We start from the raw sequence: 22,695 nt of genomic DNA, 5'->3' as shown, positions 1-22,695 counted from the left end.
TCATGTATACGTATACGTATATATACACATACACTTATTCTTAAATTCAACGTAGGCTCTCCTTAAGGATATAAAGAGTGCTATGCATGTACACAGTCAATAAATTACATCCTTTCAAATACCCAGGAGATTCTGTAATCTAAGGACATTTTCAAAACATCTCTTTAAAAAATTACATTCCTTTGTATGTGTACCCACACTTACATGTATATATTCTCGAATTTTTTAAATGGCAAGCAAAGTGAAACAATGCACCGACATATAAAGGAGTAAGTTTTGTGGCACTTTAAATGTCAGTAAAATAATCAAATTACTCATATTTATTGTCAATGACAGCATTAATGCTTCTCTCATTTAAATAAATCTATACCATTTCCATTTTGGTAGAGACCTAGGAGTGCTCAGGAGATAGAAAGAAATAATTCCACCTCTTTCCAATGCCTGGAAGAGACTGGCAATGGAACCTGGTTAGTATGAACAGAAAGCAGCTACCATCACTAAAGTAAAGAACCAATCCTAAACACTTAGTTCACCTTCACTTGGATTTCTTTTCACTACTAAATATTTTGGGGACACATCTGCTTTGGATTATAGACACAGATAAACCCTATGAAAAGATTAAATTGCCAAAATCCTACCTGAAGGTTATAACCACTTATCCTCAGACCTTTAAAACTGCAGCTATAAATAATAGCTTTCCTGGGAAATTAGGTTATTTTTTTTCTTTTTCAACACAAGAGAAACAAAACATTGCTTCAAGGGAGGAGAAGGTAGGAAGGTGAATACAGTATTTTTATAAACTGAGAAATTTTGCTAACCAAAGCATCCTTGTACTCAATCATTTTACAATGGAAATCACTCTCCCCCTAATTTCTTTCTTTCATTCGTAAACAAATAACAGAAAAACATAATTTCCTAAGTTCTCCTCCCTGTTCCAAGCGTACCCCCACTCCAATCCAGATTACGTACCCCCACTCCAATCCAGATTACGGATTCCTTTGATACTAACTTTCCCTGAACATCAGTTAGTTAGCAAGTGTTGAGGGCAAAATCACTCCCCAATTTAATCTTCAGTCACTTCCTATCACCTCCTTAAGACAGACTTACTCCATTAAGCCCAACTGTTGCCTTACTTATGCCCAGACTGTTCTTATTTCCTCCCATTTTTATTAACCCTCTCCTTCCTCAAACTTTCTCCTTCAACGCAAGACTTCTGAAAAGTCAGTTCAAACAACACTGCTTTCCTAACCTTCCAAAGGTCAATTCTATCCCATCTGTGAACTGTGAATGCAATTTCCTATGTCATTTTGGAGGCTAGCGTTCCAGTTACAGTCTAAGAAACATTTTGTAGCACGGTGTAAGGAATTCACGTAGCCTCTCTGAATTTGTTCCTCTACCTATAAGCCAAAAGTTGAATGGGATCAAGATTTCCAGCTCAAAATTTCTGATTCTTTGATTTCATATTTCATGTTGTTTAAAAGTGTTATTTAGGGCTTCCCTGGTGGCGCAGTGGTTGAGAGTCCAGCTGCCGATGCAGGGGACACGGGTTCGTGCCCCGGTCCAGGAAGATCCCATATGCCGGGGAGCGGCTGGGCCCGTGAGCCATGGCCGCTGAGCCTGTGCGTCTGGAGCCTGTGCTCCGCAACGGGAGAGGCCACAACAGTGAGAGGCCCGCGTACCGCAAAAAAAAAAAAAAAAAAAGTGTTATTTAGCTCCTATAATTTCCCCGTGTATATGTAGCATACACTGCTTGAGAACAAGAACCATGTCAGATTACATCTGTGCCCACACCGTTACTAGATATAATGATTTACACCTAGAACCTACTCAATAAATATACCCATTTGATAGGCCAGTGAGGGGGAGACAGAGAACTTAATGTAACAGGTACAGTAACATATCCGAGAAGAACTGAACCTTACTCCTATCAAAACCGCTATGCAATAATGGTAACAGGATGGCAAAGTATTTGGCAATAATTATATCCCTTTCCCTGATGACTGCGGGGTATGTCTTTGCCACACGTCTGCACTCACTCATTCAACAAATATTTCAGAACATACTATGAATCAGGTTGTACTGCACACAGTGGAAATACAGAGGTAAAAACAGATGGGTAACATGCTTCCTCTCAAGGAGCTTACATTCTGGAGTACAAGAACAAGAGGAGCATCCCCACCCAAACTTCCAGGATCAAAACAAGAGCATCTGAGGATATAACGAGTTAAATATCTGCAGCTCCCAGTGCCTTCCAATGTAGGAAGCAACAGTCAGAACGCCTTGGTTTTGAGCATATCCTACAGAGACAGCAGAGCACAGAAGTCATTAAGGGCACAAAATCTAGACCCAGACTGACCGGATTTAAATCCCAGCTCCCACTTACTAGCTATGTGACCTTGAATAAATGACTTAATCATTCTATCCCTCAACTTCTATACCTGCAAAATGCAGATAATAATGGTACTTACACCTCATAAGGTTGTTCTGAGAATTAAACAAGGTGATATATGTAAAGTGCTTAGAACAAGCATATAACAAGTACCATAATTTTCAACTACTCCTACTACTATTATTACTAAATTGCTGTAGTCTGTCCATGAAAAGCTAAAAACAGCATACGACACATGGTAGGAACTCAATATTTAATTACTGACGGAATAAACGAACCCAAGACTCAGTTTCTTCCTCTGTGAAAATGGAAGAAAAGCATCCTATCCATTTTAGGACATGGGCTTCCCTGGTGGCTCAGTGGTTAAGAATCCGCCTGCCAATGCAGGGGACACGGGTTCAAGCTCTGGTCCGGGAAGATCCCACATGCCGTGGAGCAACTAAGCCCGTGCGCCACAACTACTGAGGCTGTGCTCTAGAGCCCGCGAGCCACAACTACTGAAGCCCGCGCGCCTAGAGCCCGTGCTCCACAGCAAGAGAAGCCACCGCAATGGAAAGCCCATGCACCACAATGAAGAGGAGCCCCCGCTCGCTGCAACTAGAGAAAGCCTGCAAGCAACAACGAAGACCCAACGCAGCCAAAAATAAATTTAAAAAAAAAAAGTACTGAAAAAAAAAAAATTTAGGACTGCTATGACTCAAGAGTACATAATCTATTTCAGAGTTTTGTTTAACGCCCCCCAATCACACAAGAGGCAGGTTTTATTACTATCACCACTAGAAACTTATCACAGCCATGTGTTAGCAAAAAATTAACGCTAGACAGTATTTCAATTGTACGTTTATATGTTCCTAACTAGTCAGTATGCTGTTTGTTACCATGTAAATATACACTAACCCTAATAACCAAAGACATTAGATAACTAGGTGAGCTGGGAGAGAATGAAATCTTACCAACAATGAGTAATTTTATAATCAATCCATCCATCTACAATTCACTCAAAAAAGGAATACTCAGGCATGTACACAGAGTATCAAGAGTTCCTCAACTTAAGTAGTGACCTGATATTACAAAAATAACCTGGGATGCCTGGAAAAATAAGATGCCATCTCATCTGTCTTATCCCCATGAAGCTCAAGAGTACCCTTTACCCTATGGCTCAGTGAATGAGAAAAGGCAATAGCATTCACCACGACCTAAAGTTAATTCTTTAATAAGACCGAGCCACAGTAAATCTTCTCCACAGTCAACACAAATATGGTTTTAAGCCAAACAAGGTTTAACACTGGTATGTCCACAAAAAGAATATGAAAACGTTTAAAGACTCTCAGAACTAGCCTCTGATGATCACCCCACTACAACATCAGATTCTATATTTTCCCTTCTGTTTTTAATTACCCCAACCTTAAAAGTAAAGGCCTCATATCTTAATACTTTTTACTCCCATTTAATACCCATGTAGAATCAATTAAAATTATTGCTAATTCTAATCACTGCCAAATCTTTTCCATGGTTCTTTTCCCTTAATAGAATCCATAACTTACTAGTTTAGTAACAATCCCTTGTTGTCACTACAACGACCATAAGTAAAACAGATCAGTTAGGAATTTTAAACAAGTAATTAACTCAATGCTTACTAAACTGTCTAACAAAGAAAACTCCTTTAATACAAACAAGTGGCATTTCACCAGTGAAATGCTTATATTTTAAACAGCTGAAACTGCAAAGAACTTCCAAGGTAATACTTAGATATTTGAGAATCATTTATGCTAAATAGCTGAACCAGTCAAAAGGAGATAAGAATACTGACATTCTAATTTAGAAATAAGTGGAGTTTTTTGTTTGTTTTATTCAAGTTGGAGAACTTTTACTGTCATAAACATATGTAAATACAAAGTAAACATACAATGCTTGTTAAAAGCAGCAACTAAGCATTGTTTTGCTCATAAATACAGCAAAAAAGTAATCAATTCTCAATCATCTCTATTAAAGGAGAAAATAGTGATAACACATGATCTATAAAGAACTTATCTAACTTTCAAATATATCATAATAGTGTTTTTAAGAAGAAGCTGAACTTATGCCAATATTAAAAATTTTTTTCTTCAGTTATCCATTAAGCAGATTTTTATTGAGTACCTACTGTAAGGCACTGAAATAAACTTTGGATATACAGTAGCAAACCAAACATCTCTTTTCATGAAGCTTAAAATCATCAAACAGATAATCCCCCAAAACAAAAACTCATTATGCAATACAAACTGTACTAGCACTATAAAAGAACAAGGTGATCTTAAACAGTATTAACAAAGAACCTAAGTTTAGATTGGTATGTCACAGAAGGCCTCTCAAAGTGACAGTGAGGCTTAAGGAGGAATGGAGGGAAGGTGACACAGCGCATGCCAAAGCCTGGAGGAGAGAGCAAGAAAGGATGGCAACCCGAGGAATCCAAAGGAGGCAGCTGGGGGACACAGAAAGTGAGGGGGAAAGTGACACATGAAGCCAGAAGTGAGCAAAAGTGAAATGTAATTACCTTAAAAGAAATGGGAAGGCTTCAGGGGTTTGGGGGCAAGTGAGAGACCTGAACTGCCTTCCGTTTGAAGAACATCACTCTGACTACAAGACATAAAATCAGAGAAAGGCAAGAGTGTATGCAGGAAGTTGGTGAGGAAGCTACTGCAGGGCTTTAAGAGCTGACTATGTTACCTTAGACTAGAGTGGTGGCAACCCAGATGGGGAAAGAAAAGATAAATTCAAGATATATTTAGAATGTAATGGTCAGAATGCAGAGGGTGGGGGAAACGAAGCTATCAAGAACGACTCAGGTTTCTAAAGTTAAGAACTAGAGTAAGAAATATTTATTAAAATGAGCATGACTAAAAGAGAAATTTGAGAGGGTCAGTAATGAAGAGGTTAAGTTTATGATCTGTTGAGACTGAGAGGCTGTGAGAATATAAGCAGAGATAACAGGAAGGCAGAGGACCGGAGCAGTCTAGAGCTAAGAAGAGAAGTGTGGGCTATGATGCGCATTCAGGAGTTGAGAGCGTACAGACCATGGAACAGCAGATTACCTAGGGAAACGGGAAGAGGGAAAAGGCAGTAGGTGGGAAGAGGACTCAAATCCAAACAAACTCCAATGTTGAGAGTCTGACAGAGGAGCTGAACTGAAGGAGAATGAAAAGGAGTGGCCAGAAAGGTGGGAAGAAACTAAGCAGGATATCACTGAAAGCAAAAGAGAGTGGGTGTTTCAAGGACGGAAAACAAAGATCAACTAGACCTATTGAGACTGAAAGGTCAAGTAAGATTTTCAGGTCAAGCTGACTAGTAAGGAAGAAGTGGAAGGGTTGGGGAGAGTGGGACATTTGAATATATGTGAGACTAGTAAAAAAGTCAACCTGGAATCCAAAACATTATAGGTCATTCTTTTCAAATAATGTAAACATCCTTTATCATTTTTTTCCCTCATGTAATTTCTTTTAATAAGCCATTAAAGCATATTCTTACCATGACATATTAAAACCTAACGACACGGTGACAGCAAAAACCAACCAGGGTTCTGATATTGTCGCACCAGAACAGGGCATGCTCTGCAGTTTCATATTTTTAAATTGAACTTTCTAAATAAGAAATAAAATCTACATGTTTTGCAATTCTGAAGTCAGTATTACAAAGACAGAATTTAAATTATTAGAAAATTAAAATGGTTTTCCTGAAAAGATAATTTTCATACAACTTCCCCCAAAAATGTTAAAATTAATTCATTTAACATGTCTGTCTACTGTATTCCAGGTACACCACTCTTACAACTTTACCCACTTTTTTCTCACCAAGGGCTCATACGTAAATGTTGGTATGTTCTATGACAATTCCATTACTTGTACTAATACACAAGTCAATAAAGCCTGCCCTTTTTCGGGTTTTCAGCCGCTCTATTATTACTTATGGGCATCACCCTTACCTCTTTGTTGGCTTTATGAGTAGTAGAAACAGCACCAGATTTTGAATTGGAAAAACGGCTTTTAATCCTACTGTTTACTGTTATGTATATAACTTTACTGTTATGTATATAACCTGACACGGCTTACTTGGCTTCTCTAATAAACTAAATAAGCTTCAGTCTATTCACCAGTAAATTAGAAAAAAACTTAATTCTGGTTGTTGAGTGGTTAAATGTGACAATAAATATTAACTGAATCTAATCCTAACATTCTTAATCACTTCTGTGAGTTGAACTACCAAGCTATATGCCATTATTATTTCTGCTGAATATAAGCCAAGCAATTCCACTCAAAATTTACGTACTAGTTATAGATCAAATCTCGGAGCATGCATTGTTAAAATTAGTATCATTCTTTACATTTAACAGTGCAATATTCTACAACTGAAATAGATGTGTAATGTTAAATGCACATCTATTTTACACTCCTTTCCTAAAAACCCCACTAAAATGACAGAAAAGGAATTTTTTAAGATACAAAGCCATAAACCCACAAAAACTGAGAGAACGGGTAGAAAAGACAATAGCAACAAAAATTTGGAAGCTGGAAAGCAGATGGTTGAGTGACAAATGACTTATTTAGCAAACACTAGGAAATCAAATCTTTAGCAAACAGTGGGGAAAGCCAAGAACAAACCCAATTTAAACTGTAAAATCCCCAAAAGACTCAGGAATTGGCAGTACCACATACATCTGAAGTGGGATGTGGGAGAGAGAGAGTGCTAAAATAAGGAAGATTGTTTAAAAGTCTGTTTAAGAAGCAACCAGCCCCACAAATCCCAACTGCCCCTCCCCAGTCCCAACAAAAAACTGAAAATATATTGTCTGGTGAATATAAAACACAAGATCCCAGGACTGAGGAAATGAGGTACAACAGTATGCAGGAGAACATACTGAAAACAAGCTGACTGAGTGAAGAGACACATACAGGGATGCTCGGCCAGGTGACCATAAAGCAAAGCTAACGAGACTCTCAGAATTTTGAATCAGCATTTTACTCCCCTACTCTCACACACAACCACCATCTAAGGAAAGGCTATAGCACAAAAGATAAAGACCGAACAAATAAAAACCAAGAAAGCTAAAACTGGAGGACACAGATCACACAGGGATCAGACAGCTAAGAGAAAGTACTATTGTTACTAGAACAGGACAGATATTATTTAAAAGGACCAAAGACAAAAGCTCTTGGAAATCAAATACATGATAATAGATGGAAACTCAATAGAAGTAAAGCAAAAAGAAAAAGAGATGGCAAATAGGAAAGAAAATATGAGAAAATTAGAAGACTGGTCAAGAAGGTCCATTATCCCAATAAAAGGAGTTTGAGAAAGAAAAAAGAAATGGGAAAGAAATAATCAACAACTTCATTCAAGAAAAAGTCCCAGAATTAAAAGATGTTTCCAGACTGAAAGGGGACACCAGTACTCAGCACCCTGAATGAAACGAAACCCACATAAGAACCCATCATCGTAAAATTTCAGAACACTAAAAACAGATACAATTTTAAAAGCTTTCAGAGATTTAAAGAAAGAGAGAAGGGATGGAAAGAGAGATTAAACAAGAGTATAGGGGGAAAAAAGAAAAAACAAAACACATACACACAGGTCACATGTAATACATATAAGGAATCTGAATGGCTTCAAACTTCTCAAAAGCAACGTGGAAGCTAGAAAGTCATGGAGCAAAACTATAAAATAAGGGCTTCCCTGGTGGCGCGGTGGTTGAGAGTCCGCCTGCCAATGCAGGGGACACGGGTTCGTGCCCCGGTCCGGGAAGATCCCACATGCCACGGAGCGGCTGGGCCCGTGAGCCATGGCCGCTGAGCCTGCGTGTCCGGAGTCTGTGCTCCGCCATGGGAGAGGCCACAACAGTGAGAGGCCCGCGTACCGCAAAAAAAAAAAAATTTATAAAATAACACAATTTCCAATCCAGTATTCTTTACCTAACCGAAGAATCAAACAAGTAACAGGGTAAGCTGAAGCCATTTTAAAACATCAAGTGAGCCAAGAATGAATAATGACATGAGTCACTGGAAAATGGAGATCCAAGCACAGAAGACAGTGAAAGGAATCCCACAAATATTAATAGTTGCATACCAAGTCTAAAAGGCCATCAGTCCAGAATGAAGCTCAGAGAAATATGAGAGAGACTTCCTCAGGAAGATAAAATTGATAACAGTACCTGATATGGCTGAACATCTCAAGGGACATTTGATGAAATGATGAATCAGTGATTACTACAGAGAAAATTAAGAGGGGGCAGGGTGGGTGGAGACAATGAATTCCAGACAAATCACCCTATGGTAAAGCTAACAGCAAGTCACATTGAGAACTTCTTATCAGCTCTTTAGTCTCCTACACTTAAGTACAAGCAGAGGACCAAGACTTGCCAGACATCTGAAGAAAGGCTCTATCATAAAAGGTTAAGCCCAAAACATACAAAAATGGGAGAAAGGCAACTTGGAGGAAACAGATGATTACAGATGAAAACTTGGGTTGGAGGACACCACTAACATTTCTAAATGCTAAATACTATACAGAAATATACATATAAGTGTACCACACATACTAGATGGCTGGGGTGGGAGGAGGCAGGCAAGTGCAGGACATTAGACAGGATAGGAAAAGTAATCATATTTTACAAGAACACTGAATAATCAATAGTGATGCAATCATAACTATTAAGAGGAGGGGGGACCAGGAGGAAGGAGGACCAGCTGAGTAGGTCATGACAAAGTTAATCTTCATTTTCTACCCAGGAAGTTAATAAAAACAAAAGCAAGGATGGACTTCCCTGGTGGCACAGTGGCTAAGAATCCACCTGCCAATGCAGGGGACACGGGTTTGACCCCTGGTCCAGAAAGATCCCACATGCCGCGGAGCAACTAAGCCCGTGAGTCACAACTACTGAAGCCCGCACGCCTAGAGCCCGTGCTCCGCAACAAGAGAAGCCACAGCGATGAGAAGCCCGAGCACCACGACTAAGGAAAGCCCACACACAGCAACAAAGACCCCATGCAGCCAAATATAAAGAAGGAAATGTATTTTTTTAAAAAAAAAGTAAGGGCTTCCCTGGTGGTGCAGTGGTTGAGAGTCCGCCTGCCGATGCAGGGGACACGGGTTCATGCCCCGGTCCGGGAAGATCCCACATGCCCCGGAGTGGCTAGGCCCGTGAGCTATGGCCGCTGAGCCTGCGCATCCAGAGCCTGTGCTCCACAATGGGAGAGGCCACAACAGTGAGAGGCCCGCGTACCGCAAAAAAAAAAAAAGAAAAAAGTAAGGAGTATTTTATTTAACACACACATATATAGGGCATATGAGTTAGAAACAGTTCTAAGGGCTTTGCAAATGCATTGAATTCTTATAACAACCCTATGAGGTAGGTACTATTTTCCCCACTTTTTAAAATGAGCAAACTGAGGCACAGAGAGGTTAAGCAGCTAATAAACAATAGAGGATGGATCAGACCTAAGCAGTCTAATTCCAGGGTCCATGGCTCCTAACCACCTGGCTATGTTGCACATCTAGTAGCAATATAAGCAGTTAGAGACTAGGAGGTAAATATCACAGTCATCATCTAAAAAAGGTGAAAGTGACTGCTTCTGGGAAATGAAGCAGGCAGGAAGCTTTTGTTTGTTTTGATAACCATGTAAACTATTTGGCTCTTTAAACTGTGCAGGTACAACCTAAATAAAAAATTAAAACTTATAATTTAGTATTTTACAGTTAAAGTATTTTATCTGATGCTACCATCCTAAGAAGTAGGCAAAATGAGTATTATTCCTACTTGATAAGAAAACTCATTCCTCTTTAGTAAATATGAGGGCCAACTCTGTAACAGGCACTGTATTTAAAAAATAGATATCAATTCACCTCATGATATGAAAAGGCAAAAGAGGTAGAAAAAGCAAGTATTTTCATTCATTTCTTTTCACTTTGTTGCATTTAATTATATGATCCTACAACCTGAACAGTTGTGCTTAAGGTGAGAGGCAATACAAATTTTAAATCATGATAGAAAAAGCAGAGAAAGGTCTGCTCATTAATCCGTTCAAAAAAGATTTAGCTCTTGCCCATGAGGAACTCACAGTCTCGTGGGGAAAATGGGTAAACATAATTCAAACTGAATGTGTGCAGTGCCTTGAATAGAGGAACACTAAAAAGGGCTAAGGAAACAACATTCCCTGGGTGAAGAGACTGCTTCAGAGGGAACATCTGAGCTGAGCCTTGAAGGATGAATAGAAGTTTGACCAATTTATTTCACAGAAGAGGCTGTATTAACAACCACAAAACACTAAAGACTATACATCAGTGTGAAATACCTGTATCTTCCCTGTGTTGTAAAAATAAGTTCACATTAAAGGCTAATGTGAGACATTAAGAACTTTTTAATGAGAATGATTTTTTAAAATCTAGATACATAATCTTAATGCCTGATCCATGTTTCTGATCTTCATAGTCTCTACCAGTAGCCAACTGAAAGCATTTTCCACATGTGTTAGAAATATTTTAAAATTTAAAGTGTTAGAATATTATTTCAAAAGATGACTAAAGAACAACGAATCTTCATTTGTCCTACCATCCTAAAGTTTTATTGTTAACGTGTTTTCTAAGTCATAATACTGAAATTACAAGGTACTCTTTTCTCCCATGGGAGACTAATAGGTGACCAAGCCCAGAAGACGCAAATGACACAGAAACTAACATGGGAAGAAAAAGCAAAAAGAATTTTTTTAACCATTAACACTTTAAAAAAATAAATAGAAACTCATTATCACTTTTTTCTCTTGCAGATATTCTCAAATTCCCTTCCAAGAACCAATTTAAACGGAACATTTCTTTTTCCAAACTACAGTGATAAAAGAAATAATCTGCAGGAAAGCACAAGGAAAATAATATACAAATTTACCCTATCTGACCTTTACAGGTATTTTAGGGGTCATTTTGATTTTTCAGAATTTAAAGGATACCTCTGAAAAAAAATTTTCTGGTTTTGACGACTTGACTTTGATGTTAACAAAGGCTCAAATATGTAGTTCATTCAAAACAGGTACAGTCAACTCAAGTTACTTTATACCAAGAGTTAATCATATTTCTCAGTATCTGTTTTTGTCCCTTTAATTTCAAACCTTCCTACATAATTTGCCGCTAATTAATGTTCCTCTCAGTTACTATATGGAAAAATTAATTTTGTAGTAATATCTTAAGCAGGGACTCTATCTCTACAGTTAAAAACCTAGCTGTAAAGTCTCCTGACTTTAATCATCTGGAACAGCATGTTGTGTTAAGCTCTATCATGCCCTACCACCAGGAGGAAAACAAAAAAGGAGAAAGTCATGCCAGGAGACCACAAACAGTAATTAGCAAAAATCATGGCAGGTTTGAATTCAAAATATGTGGTTTTCATTTGTGTATCTGACCCATCTTTTATTTCTCTAAATTTAGCATCCACATAATGTACCCGTGGGCTTTACTCAGATCACACCCTTTAAATTTAGAACATATTAATATTTGGGGTAAATAATTCTTTAAAATTACAGATAAGTATTAGCATGATTTGATACATTGAAAGGTTTAACAATAATTATAATAGGACTCTTACGGGAACCACCTCCTAGAAGAGGTCTTTTAATGTACAGTTTTGTACACATGATACAGAATACATTTGGCTAGGTAACGAGATTTTAATTATATGACTTAGAAAAATAATAAACATCTTGAAAGACAAGACTTTAAATTATTTCAATTAATCATGCCTTTACCTTGTATCTTTTAAGTAACTAAAAAAAAAAAAAAAAAAAAAAAACAAGAAAACCTCACTGAAACATTAGGCCTTTGTTTTTCTAAAACTGCAATTCTTTTGAAATATGCTCAGTATTTCCAAAGGGAAAATCACAGATATACATTTTGAATGTAAATGTTCCAACTGGTTTGATAGAAGTTCAATCTTAAAAATCTCCAACTAATACTAAAATAATTAAGTATCTTTCAAGCTTATTCAAAGTTCCACAGTGAAGATGAATAGCCTTTGTCATAACTCCTATATTATTTTGATCAAGGTTAGTCACAGACTGGCAAATTTGTGAAAAGAACATTCCTTTAAAAATCAACTTAGTTTAAAGCCATGTAGTAGCATGAGAGATTTCACAACTTTTCTAGCTAGCCAGCTTCAAAGACACAATTTGATTCAATAAACATGATTATCACATTATTTCCAATCCAATTAAGAAAACGCTGGTTTAATAATGTACTTTAGGCTTTATGTATTTTTTTGGTAAGAGAAGAGAAGAACAGGTGGAGTAAGTCCTGTAGGAGCGCAAAGTCGGTTTCATGTCTCTATAAATTCAACCCTCCAAGACTTTCTTTCTTTACCCTTTAAAATGGCTACCACTTGATCTACTATGCAAAAGGAAAAATGTACAGCATACTACTATCAACGGTAAATCTGGTTATTTTTAAGAGTGTATGGCCTCCTACCCCACGGAACACTTTTTAAGATTCCCATTCCTTTACTGTTCCGATGCAACGACCATTAGATAAGTACACAAAAGTTGGTCAATTAGTTTGAGGGCAACCTGTATAACCCAGCTTAGGTCATCTTTCCTGTAATATTTGATGAGGAAAAGCAGCTAACGTTATCTTTCACAGACTAAGAGCAAACACAGTAGAACTGAAAACGGTTGTCCTGTCCAGTAAAGGAGAAACAAATGTGGGAACCACAACCTCCCCTCCCGTCCCCAAGAGATGATCATAATGATTTTAGTAATTCAAAAGAACAGACTATTAGATGGGTCAGCAAAAACTAGTAACTCTAAAAACCATTTTATAAATAACAAAACCACCTGGTGCTCCCAAACCTATTCTTAATGCTCAAAAACTAGCCTGTCAAATAGTGTTTACATAATACTTACACCACTTCCTGACCAACTAGTTTGAGACCGCTCCATAACACTCTTGCTCTAGAAAACTTACCAGAAAAATGCAGTTTCACATACAAAAAGGAAGAAATGCATAATGCTTTAGACTAATCTTGTGCATATACACAGCTACTAAACAGATTAACTCTGAATCTGCTGAGTGTCTGCAGAAACACGGCATGACCTTACCTCTCATCCTCGCCATCCACCAGGGGTGTCGTCAGCGGTAGCACCTTCAACGGGAAAAGAGAAGCCGAGGCTCCTAGGCTGCCGCCACTCCCATCTGAAACTGCCGACATTCCCCCACTGTCACCACTGAGAGTCTGAGGTAAGCCAACTAAGGAGGGTTCCGCTGGGCGCCTGGCAACTTCAATTTGGCTTCCAATTGCCTGAGCTAATGATTGTGCAGAGAACTGAGTAAAACTTAGTGGTATCTGCTGCGCCAAAGGCAAATTTATATTAGATGCTGCCATCAAGGGAGGCTGACTAACACTCTGAACCAAATTACCGTTTTGAGTGGCAGGCGCTTGTGCTATATTCTGTGATGGAACCAAGTTTGTTGGGACCGAAGGCATTCCAGAAGGACCAGGTGAACTAACCTGATTCGTAACAGAGATACTGCTAGCAGAGGGCAAAGGACTAACTGCAGGCAACTGCTGCGAGACAACTCCTGGAGCTACTGACTCCACTCCTGGCGGCTGGGGAGGCGCAGTTAACAAGGTGCTCTGGGGTGCCATGGCCAACTGTGGAGGAAGGCTGGAAGCACTAGCTTGAACTCCCTGATGAAGAATCGCAGCCTGAGCGGGTGGAACTATCTGCGAAGACGGAGGAGCACCTTGCGGGATGACTGAAGGTGTGACTTGGGTAGAGGGCTGCTGCGCTGCCGTAGGTAGGTTTGTCTGTTGACCAATATTTGCAATTTGACTGCCAGGAGGTACAGCAGATACTGCCGTCTGCGCCTGGCCAGCGGGTTGGCCAGACGCCCCTGCGGGCTGCGCCTGGACTGCTGCGGGCTGCGCCTGGACTGCTGCGGGCTGCGCTGGCAGCTGGATGCTCTGTGGCTGAGCCACAGGAATCACCGCGGTTCCTGCTCCCACCCCCGCAGAAGTGGGCTGTGCAGAGGGCACTGCCGTTTGCAGAATCGGCTGCTGCTGAACATACTCGGAAGCAGGATTCGGAGTCACTGACGGGCCGTGGCTTGGGGCCACCGGTGTGGAGAGAGCTGGCGGCTGCTGTCCATAGTGTAACTGCTGGGGTGATGTGCCTGGCAGGGGAGCTTGCGCCGGAGGGGCCGCCTGAGAATACGGCAGTTGGGGCTGAGCCAGGCTGGAAACGGAAGGCGGCTGACCCAGAGCTGAAGTTGCACCCACCACGCTCACAGGTGATGGCTGGATACCAGCTGCAGCACTGAGAGCGGCTTGCAGAGGTACTGGTTGAAGACCCTGCTTCTGCTGATAGCTCAGTTCTTGAGACTGCAACTGCACTTGCGAGATCTGTGACTGAGAAATACTCTGTGGCATACTAACGGCAGAAATGCCCGCCGGAGCAGCGCTACTGAAGTCCATCTGCGGGAGGGCGACACCTGGAAGAGCGGGCGGCTGCTGCATCACGGCAGCTGGGGCCCCCACCTCTCCGCTTCCCACACTCTCCGTGTAGTGGCTCAGCGTGCTGACACTGCTGCTCACTGAGCTCCCGCTGGTGCTCTCCCTCTCAGAAGTCACTTCTGCCGGGTTTTGTTTTACACTTTCCACTGCTTTATTTATCACCACCCCTTCGGCGGCGGGGACAGCGTTTTCTTTCTCATAGAACTCGGTGCAAGTCCATCTACCTTTCTTGAAGGGCTCAGAACTCGAATCTAACTTCACAAGTCTGAACCTGGACGTGTTAACTGTTGGTTGCGGCTGCTGACTTGAAACTGATCCCACAGTCATCCCTGCAGCTGCACTGGCAGTGCTGTTAATGAGAGCGGAGGACAAAATCGTACCGTTGCCCAGGCCGCTCAAGACAGTCACGTTAACACCGCTGCTCACTCCAGGCCCAACGCTCACACCGGCAGCACTGGGAATGCTGCTCGCACTTAAATTAGCATTAGCAAGCATGCTGCTGGTCACGTTAGGATTAAAAACGCCCACAGCCGTAATGTTAACATTTTTCATCGCATTAGTGCCTGTAACAGAATTTATACCTATACTGCCGCTTGTACTCGGAGCACGGATACTAGTCATTACAGATGCAGGTGAGCCACTCGATGATACGGCAGAAGTTGGTGCAACTGGCATAACACTGTCAGAGCTTCCAGTTATAGACAGTTTTCTGGATACTGGGCTTGCGGGTGGCCCTCCCGGAATGGGTGTACTGGCCACACCGGCATGGGATGGATGGTGGTGACCGTGATGGAGGTGGTGCCCATGATGAATGTGAGGGTGGTGATGGAGGGAGTGGGGATGAGCATTCCCATTGATTACAACATTCTGTTGTGGAAGGTGAGGCAAATGAGGCTGTGGAAGCGGGGGCTGGTTGGGAGAGACTGCCCCAGGTGTCTCGGCTTCCTGGAAGTTATTGAGAGTTTCTTCTGAGGAGCTGCGTTCAGGCTCCCCTAAGTCGGTAGCCCTGGAAAGTGACACATCAAGGATCTCGGAAGACGACAGATCTTCTGTGTGAGATTCATCCAGATCATCGTAGCTTTCGGTGTCCTCTGCGATGCTGTTGTTAGAGCTGATGCTAGCGGAGATCTGAGCCGGGGTCACGCTCGTTATCTGGAAGCCACTTTTCTTTTTCATTTGAGTTCCGCCTGGCGCAAGAGGCTGTGCCTGCAGCTGAGCCTGCGAAAGGAGGTTCAGGCTTTGTGGAGGCGGAGGCTGTGGTCCCGACAGAGAAGATGCTGCAGGAGGTGGCGGCTGGAGCAGCGACGGAGGCGGAAAATCCTCGGAAGATGGGGCACTACTACCAACGCCGGTACCTGCTGCACTGAGAGCAGACGCGCTGCCACCACCACTGCCCCTCCGAGGGAACATTGCCGGGTGCGCCATCTTCCTAGCACTAATGTCTGCAGCGGCCGAGGCCGCGGCCGCGGCGGCGGTGGACTCGGGCGGCTGGTGCATTGTGCTGGGTACCGGGGGGCGGAGGAGGCGAGTGCAATTTCCTTCAGCACCGTAATCTTTGTATTCAAGACGCCGAGGAGGAAAACGGGACCTGACGCTCTGCCCGGCGCGATTCCTCCTCCTCCTCCTCCTTCTCAGCCGAAGGCGCCGGCCGCTTCTGCCTTCGAGGGCGAGCTTCGGGAAGGGAGGATGAACGAGGGTGAACAGAACAGCCGGGGACCCGAAGGGGGGACCCCTTCAGTCCTTCGCCATTCACTTTCCTCTCTAGCCTCACACCCCCCTTTATATTCCGCTTCACGTGGGGTGCGGGGCAGGAGGGAGGGGAAGACCAGGGGAGGGGGGAGGCTAGGGGAGGCTAGGGGAGGGGGTGGGAAAGCCGAGAAATGCCCACCTTCTCCGGACAACTCCGAAGCCACCTCCACCCCTCCTCCCGCCGCGGCGGCGGCGGCCGCTGCAAAACCCTCCCGGTCGCTCTGCACGAAGGCGGCGCCGAGCGAGTGTCGCCTTCCCCTCGCCACCCCCAGCCCCGCCGGCGAACCCTGAGCTCAGTGTGGCTCAAACCTCCCCTCCCGGCCCCGCCGGCCCCGCTCGGCCCTCCCCCCACGCCCCGCGGACCCTTTCAAACCCCCTGGCCTCGCGGCGGCTGCTCCGTGAGGAAACGCTGGCCGCGGCTGGGGCCGGCGCGGCGAGGCTCGAAGCGGGGCGGCGGCGGGGCGCCGGGTACGGTGAGCCCAGCAACGGGGCGCGGGCGGGCGTGCAGAGACGCCGGGTCCTCGCGGAGCACGGCCGGGGCGCGGCGGCGGCGGTGGCAGCGGGAGCCCAGGGACCTCTCCATCACTGGCAGCCATGGAGCCCGAGCATTTTCCTCCCTCCAGGCAGGCGCCTCGGCTCGGCACACGTCCTCGGGGAGGAAGGGGCCGGCGCCCGAGCCTCCCCGGAGGGCGGCGGGACGTGCGCTAGCGCCGACGATGCGCGCCGCTCTAGTCCTCTTCCTCCGCAGCCGGTTCGTCCGCACCCCGCTGCTCCCGCGGCCCGGGCGGGAGGGGGCCGCAGGCGGCGGCGGCGGCGACTCCTTTCTCGGCGGCGTTGGTGGCCAGAGGGGCTGCTGCAGCGACTGCAGCCGACGCCGTTCAAAGGAACGAGAGGTGGGGTTGGTCGGTGTCGGCGAACGGGGCGGGTGAGTGGGTGGGTGCCGAGGGAGGGCGGCGGGCGGAGAGGGGGCTGTGGTGGTTGTTACTAGTGCTTTTCTCCGGCTCCACCGTATCCCCGGGTCTCTCGCGGCATCGGCAGAGGAGGGACCAGCGCCCGAGCGCAGGAGGAGGAGGGGCGACCGCCGGCCAGAGGAGGCGGCGGCGGTGGCGGGGGGAGGTGACTGGCCGAGAAGGAGGGAAGATGGCGTCTGCGCATGCGCCCCGGCGCCGCAAACATAAAGCCGGGTCTGGCGGAGGAGGAGGCGGCGGGTCTTCGAACCTCGCCGAGCGCCGGGTCTCCTGGCGGAAATTTCCGAAGGCTGGCGGAGGCGCCGACGACGTCTGCGTTGGTGGTGGGGGGTGGGGAATTTCGGCCGGGGGAGCGAATCCGAGTCGGCCGGAGAGAGTCGGCCTGATGGGGGTGGGGCAGGGTGCGGGGCGCGCGCAGGTTAGGTGTGTCCGCTCCTTTTTCACACGCGGCCGGCGCGCGCGCGCGCAGGCACGCGGTAGGGGAGGCGGCGCGGCGGGGAGGGTCTCGCGGAGGCCGCTGGAGCCCGGGTCTCGGGTGTAAGCGCTCTGAGTAGTGTCCCCCGCCTGCGGAATGGGTAATGAGGCTTTTCTCCGCAGCAACAGCATCACGAGTTTCAGTTCCCAGGAGTCCGCCGCCGCCACGACATGAGTCAGGCTTTCTTCCTCGGCGCGTGAAGGAGCCCTCCTCCTCCTCCTCGCCGCACCTGGGCTCGACCCCGGCCCGCGCGTCCCTCGCCCCCTCGGAGGGTGCCCCAGCGCTCGGAGCCGCGGGGTCCACGGAAGGCCGGTGGCTCCTCGGGATAGACGCTCCCTTTTGTGCGGCGCAGTTGCAGCTGCCATGCGGTCCCCTCGCCTTTCGACGGGCACGGGCTAGCCAGCCCGGCAGATATTGCAGCTGTTTGCAGTTAACTGCCTGAGCTCTTCTCTGGAGAGGGAGGGTTTGCAATCCGTCGTTACCTGGAGGGAAGCAGTAGCCTGGCCTAGTAAATAACTTACCTCAACAGGTGGAGCTTATCTCCAGCAGGGATAGCATTTCGCTTAATTGTCCAGGCTGTAGCCTGCATAGGTTTGACTTAAAAGACAAACTGGCCTAGTCATGGTGGCAACACGATGATCAATGAAGACTACCCTTTAGGGTTAGAAAAGAGAAAGAACCGTCTGCAATTCCAGTTTAAAAAAAAAATAAAATAAAACCTGCATGGATCTGAGCATGGTGCTACAGAAGCAATGTTAGGTTTGATGGGAGGCAGTTTACTGGAAGTTGCTTCCCTGGCATTACACGTCAAAACATTCTAGCTCTAAGCATTGTTTACTGCTAGGCGACAGTGTACTTCTCAACCAGGAATTAAAAAACAACAAAGTATTATAATATAGAAAACCCTAGGGAGAAATGTGGGGTTTTTTTTCAACTTAGGTTGTTGAGAAACTGAACGTTTATGGTTAGACCTATGCTTCAGTCAGTCTCACAGACTTCCAGATCTACAATCCTATTTTGAGCCTGTTAAAACATAAATGGCATAATTGTCGATTCAACACGTTACTTTAGGTTTCTCTAAACTTTTCCCCTCATTCCGTCTCCCAAGAGGTTAGGAATATCACCATTCTATTACTGAATAGAAACGCACCCTCAACATCCCCGTATAGCCTGTATCAAAGTTTTGATATGTTGGTTTTTCTGTGGTGTCCCCCACTAAACCCAAAAGGTAGGACTACGTGTTTTTAATGTGGAGTTCCGGAGTAGGTACAAAGTAGGTGCTCACAAATATTAAAAATGACATGGTAGTAAAAATCAAATTCACTTGAAAAGATCAGACTTGTTTTATGTTACTCATGAATTAATACGTGAATGATTGGGGTTTTTTTTTTTACACAACTATGGCCATTTGTGTATTTTACAAAAATAATTTCTTTTTTAATGTTACAACAGCTTTTGTTGCAAGAAATACACCTGATTAATGGCCGCCATTCATTGTTGAAATGCAACTCTGACATGCTTTTTTCAACAGTTTTTGAACGGAAAATAGGAAGTATCCTAATGAACTGAAACTGCAATAGAATTTAGTAGGGCAAAATGTGTTTGTGAGCTACAGTGTGAAAGAAAATGCTCTAGATCCCAAAATCTTGCCTTAGGTCAAAATTTTAAATTACCCCAAACAACAGCTCAACACCACCTGGTGTGTTGAGCTAAATACCTGCCTCCTAAATACCAACTATGATAGGGTTTGAAACAGAAGAAACCCATGTAATAAAGTCTTCCGGACTTCCCTGGTGGTGCAGTGGTTAAGAATCCGCCTGCCAATGCAGGGAACATGGGTTCGAGCCCTGGTCCGCGAAGATCCCACACGCCGCGGAGCAACTAAGCCTGTGCGCCACAACTACTGAACCTGCTCTCTAGAGCCCGCGAGCCACGACTACTGAAGCCCGCACGCCTAGAACCCGTGCTCCGCAACAAGAGAAGCCACTGCAATGAGAAGCCCGCGCACCGCAACGAAGAGTAAACCCCGCTCTCCGCAACTAGAGAAAGCCTGCGTGCAACGAAGACCCAACTCAGCCAAAAATAAATAATAAATTTATAAAGAATAAAAAAAAATAAAGTCTTCCAGCGTTGACAGAATGAGTCATTGAGATAACCTGTAAAAGCAGATACTTCTAATAACAGGTAGTAATGAGTATTGTTATTTTGGGCTATTTTGATGTTGGGGGTTAGTGGGTATATTATTTCTTTTAAAAGAAAGTTGTTATTGTTTTAACTTTTCCAGGATAACATAAGACATAGAAAATACATCCTTTTGAAATGTGTTTCACTTTTATCTGCCATATCACCTTCAAATTCCTGGTTAGGCTGCATCAAGTCCCACTGAGATATGATGAGCAGCTCTGCAATTACGGCAACCTGCGTTTGAGAAACATCGCTCTCTCTCCCTCTCCTTTCTCCAGTTGCCAACATTTCTATGACCAGCAATACATAAATATAAATCCATAAAAACAAGCAGAAGCACTTGAACAACCCCATGTTGTTATCATGTTACCACCTTTTAATCTAAAAGGTCTGGATTTTTTTACATTAATATCAAATGCACACTGCTATGTGCAATGAAGTCATTAATTCCTTTGAACCCAGTACTTGGAGTTACCCTTTGTCTTTTGAAAGACCGCATTTCACCTGTTTACATTCTGAAGGTATAGTTCTGAATTACTCTCTGTTATGGAAAAGATTAGTCCATAGTGCAGTGTTCACTTAAATCTCGTTATTGTGACATTGCAAACCACCATGTATATTTGGCTATTGTTACCGAAAGCTCCACCTCTCTGTACACCGGTGCTGAATCGAATCTTGGGGACAGAGTTTGGGGTGAAGTAGAAGAAGATAGCTTTATTGCTTTGCCAGGCAAAGGAAGACATACCGGGCTTCTGCCTCAGAAAAAATGTCTCAACCCCAGAGGATTTGATGAAGGGATTTTATAACAGGGCTTCAAAGGCGGGGTCTTTGACAAGATTAGGGTGTGAGCAGGGCCTGCACTTCCTCAATCTCCTCTCAGATGCTCATCGCCTCATCTTGATGAGCTTCTCTGGTCCCTTTAATCTGGCCTCAGGTGGTTTCTTGGCGGCTCCTCCCTTGATTAGCAACTGTCCAGAATCTACCCTTTGGAACTCAGGGAAGGTCACGGAGGTGGAGTCTTGCCAGAAGAAATAGGGAGACAAAAAGGGCCTCTGTGCCTGGGAGCCCCACAGGGCGCCTGCTCAGTTTCACTATGTATAGACTTTTTTCTACCATAAAATAGAAAATTTCCTGACCATTATAACTCAATTTACCTATTTGTGACAACTCTGAAATAGATCTGTATTTAAAAACAATTAATACTCCAAGAGCAATGCCCTTGAAGAACAGGAGGGGAATACTCGGACTCACAATGGCTGTGAGTGCAAAGATAAATACTAAAGAGAAATGGGTGCAGAAAATACACCACTGATCCACTCCAGTAATTTTTCTGGCTAACCAGTGCTTCAGTCCTGCAATAGTAGTTATCTGTAACTTTTAAATGTCATCTGAAAAAAAAATCAAACTTTTTAGTAATGAGTTATAAACATGAAAAAAGTCACATTTTTACATATGAAATTTATGCACAGGGATATTACAGCATGTTTATAAATCAATTTGCTGTCTAGAAAATTCTTCAAATGAGACCAGGAGTCGTATGTGCTATTTGACTTTTGTAAATTGCACAAAATACTTATTTTGAAACTTTTCATTCAAATTTCAATGAGTATAGCTTAGCTTGTAACTGATTAAATTTTGCAGCACTTGTTAAATTTTCAATATAAGTGTTTCTGGTCAGCTAAACAATTTTATATCCTCAAAGGAGACGCGATTATAAAATGAAAAAAAGTACAGAAATTTGAATTTATGGTTCAGAAGGCACACTGGTATACATTAGCTTGTTAAATTCTACCCTTTGAGGGAGGAGGCATTATCGTTCTCATTTTAGAAGTAAGTGATCACAGAGAGGTTAAAGAACTCATCCAAGGTTTATGCCTAAATCTGGGTACTCAGGTCCTCTTAATTTCAGATTCTATGCCTCTGTGCTGAGGGATTTTTCTGAAAAAGCAGTCTGACCTCTAGAGACTAGTATTTTTCAAAGCTCTTTTGGAAATTAGAGAGTGTTCTTTTAATGCTTTTGAATGCCAGTGAAGATACACTGCACACACACTAATTGCACATAGCATTTCTTCTACGTGAAGAGGATAAAAGACTTCTTCCCTGTTTGAACCAATGTAAATGTTACACATGCTTCCACAGTCAGTCTTTGCTGACTTACGAATGTGTTAATTTGGAGAATTTTCTTGCAACTCAAAAAAAAATCATTTCTAACTTCTGCTACAGAACTGTGAAGTGACATTGAAAAAAGAAATAATTTGTTAATTTAGGGTTTTTTTAAGTTTATAATCAAATAATCCTCCAGATCTCCCCAGATGATAGCTAATATTTATTTAATGCCTACTCTCAACCACACATTTTCTAACATCTTTAAGTGTTTTAGCTCTAATTCTCACAACTGTATAATGTACGA

The 22,695-nt window shown here is 43.6% G+C and overlaps 1 protein-coding gene across 5 annotated transcripts in view; it reads right to left on the bottom strand.

Annotated features, from left to right (window-relative positions):
• The window catches only part of TSC22D1 (TSC22 domain family member 1), a gene marked incomplete at its 5' end in the record, with an annotated part of 131,389 nt that extends 114,491 nt beyond the window's left edge, over positions 1-16,898 (bottom strand). For 4 of the 5 annotated variants that reach the window (XR_014013565.1, XR_014013566.1, XR_014013567.1 and 1 more), the window contains one exon: positions 13,495-16,406. Coding sequence is in view for 2 of the 5 variants with exons in the window: in XM_081214455.1 (XP_081070581.1) it covers positions 13,495-16,406 (2,912 nt within the window). Of the gene's footprint in view, positions 1-13,494 lie in introns of all 5 variants that reach the window. The other variant, XM_081214454.1, reaches the window with a different exon arrangement.
• Positions 16,899-22,695: the final 5,797 nt, after the last annotated feature.

The sequence above is a fragment of the Mesoplodon bidens genome (genome assembly GCF_964165515.1).
Source record: "Mesoplodon bidens genome assembly, chromosome: 17".
NCBI classification, from domain to species: Eukaryota; Metazoa; Chordata; class Mammalia; order Artiodactyla; family Ziphiidae; genus Mesoplodon; species Mesoplodon bidens.
This window is presented reverse-complemented; position numbering and strand designations above follow the sequence as displayed.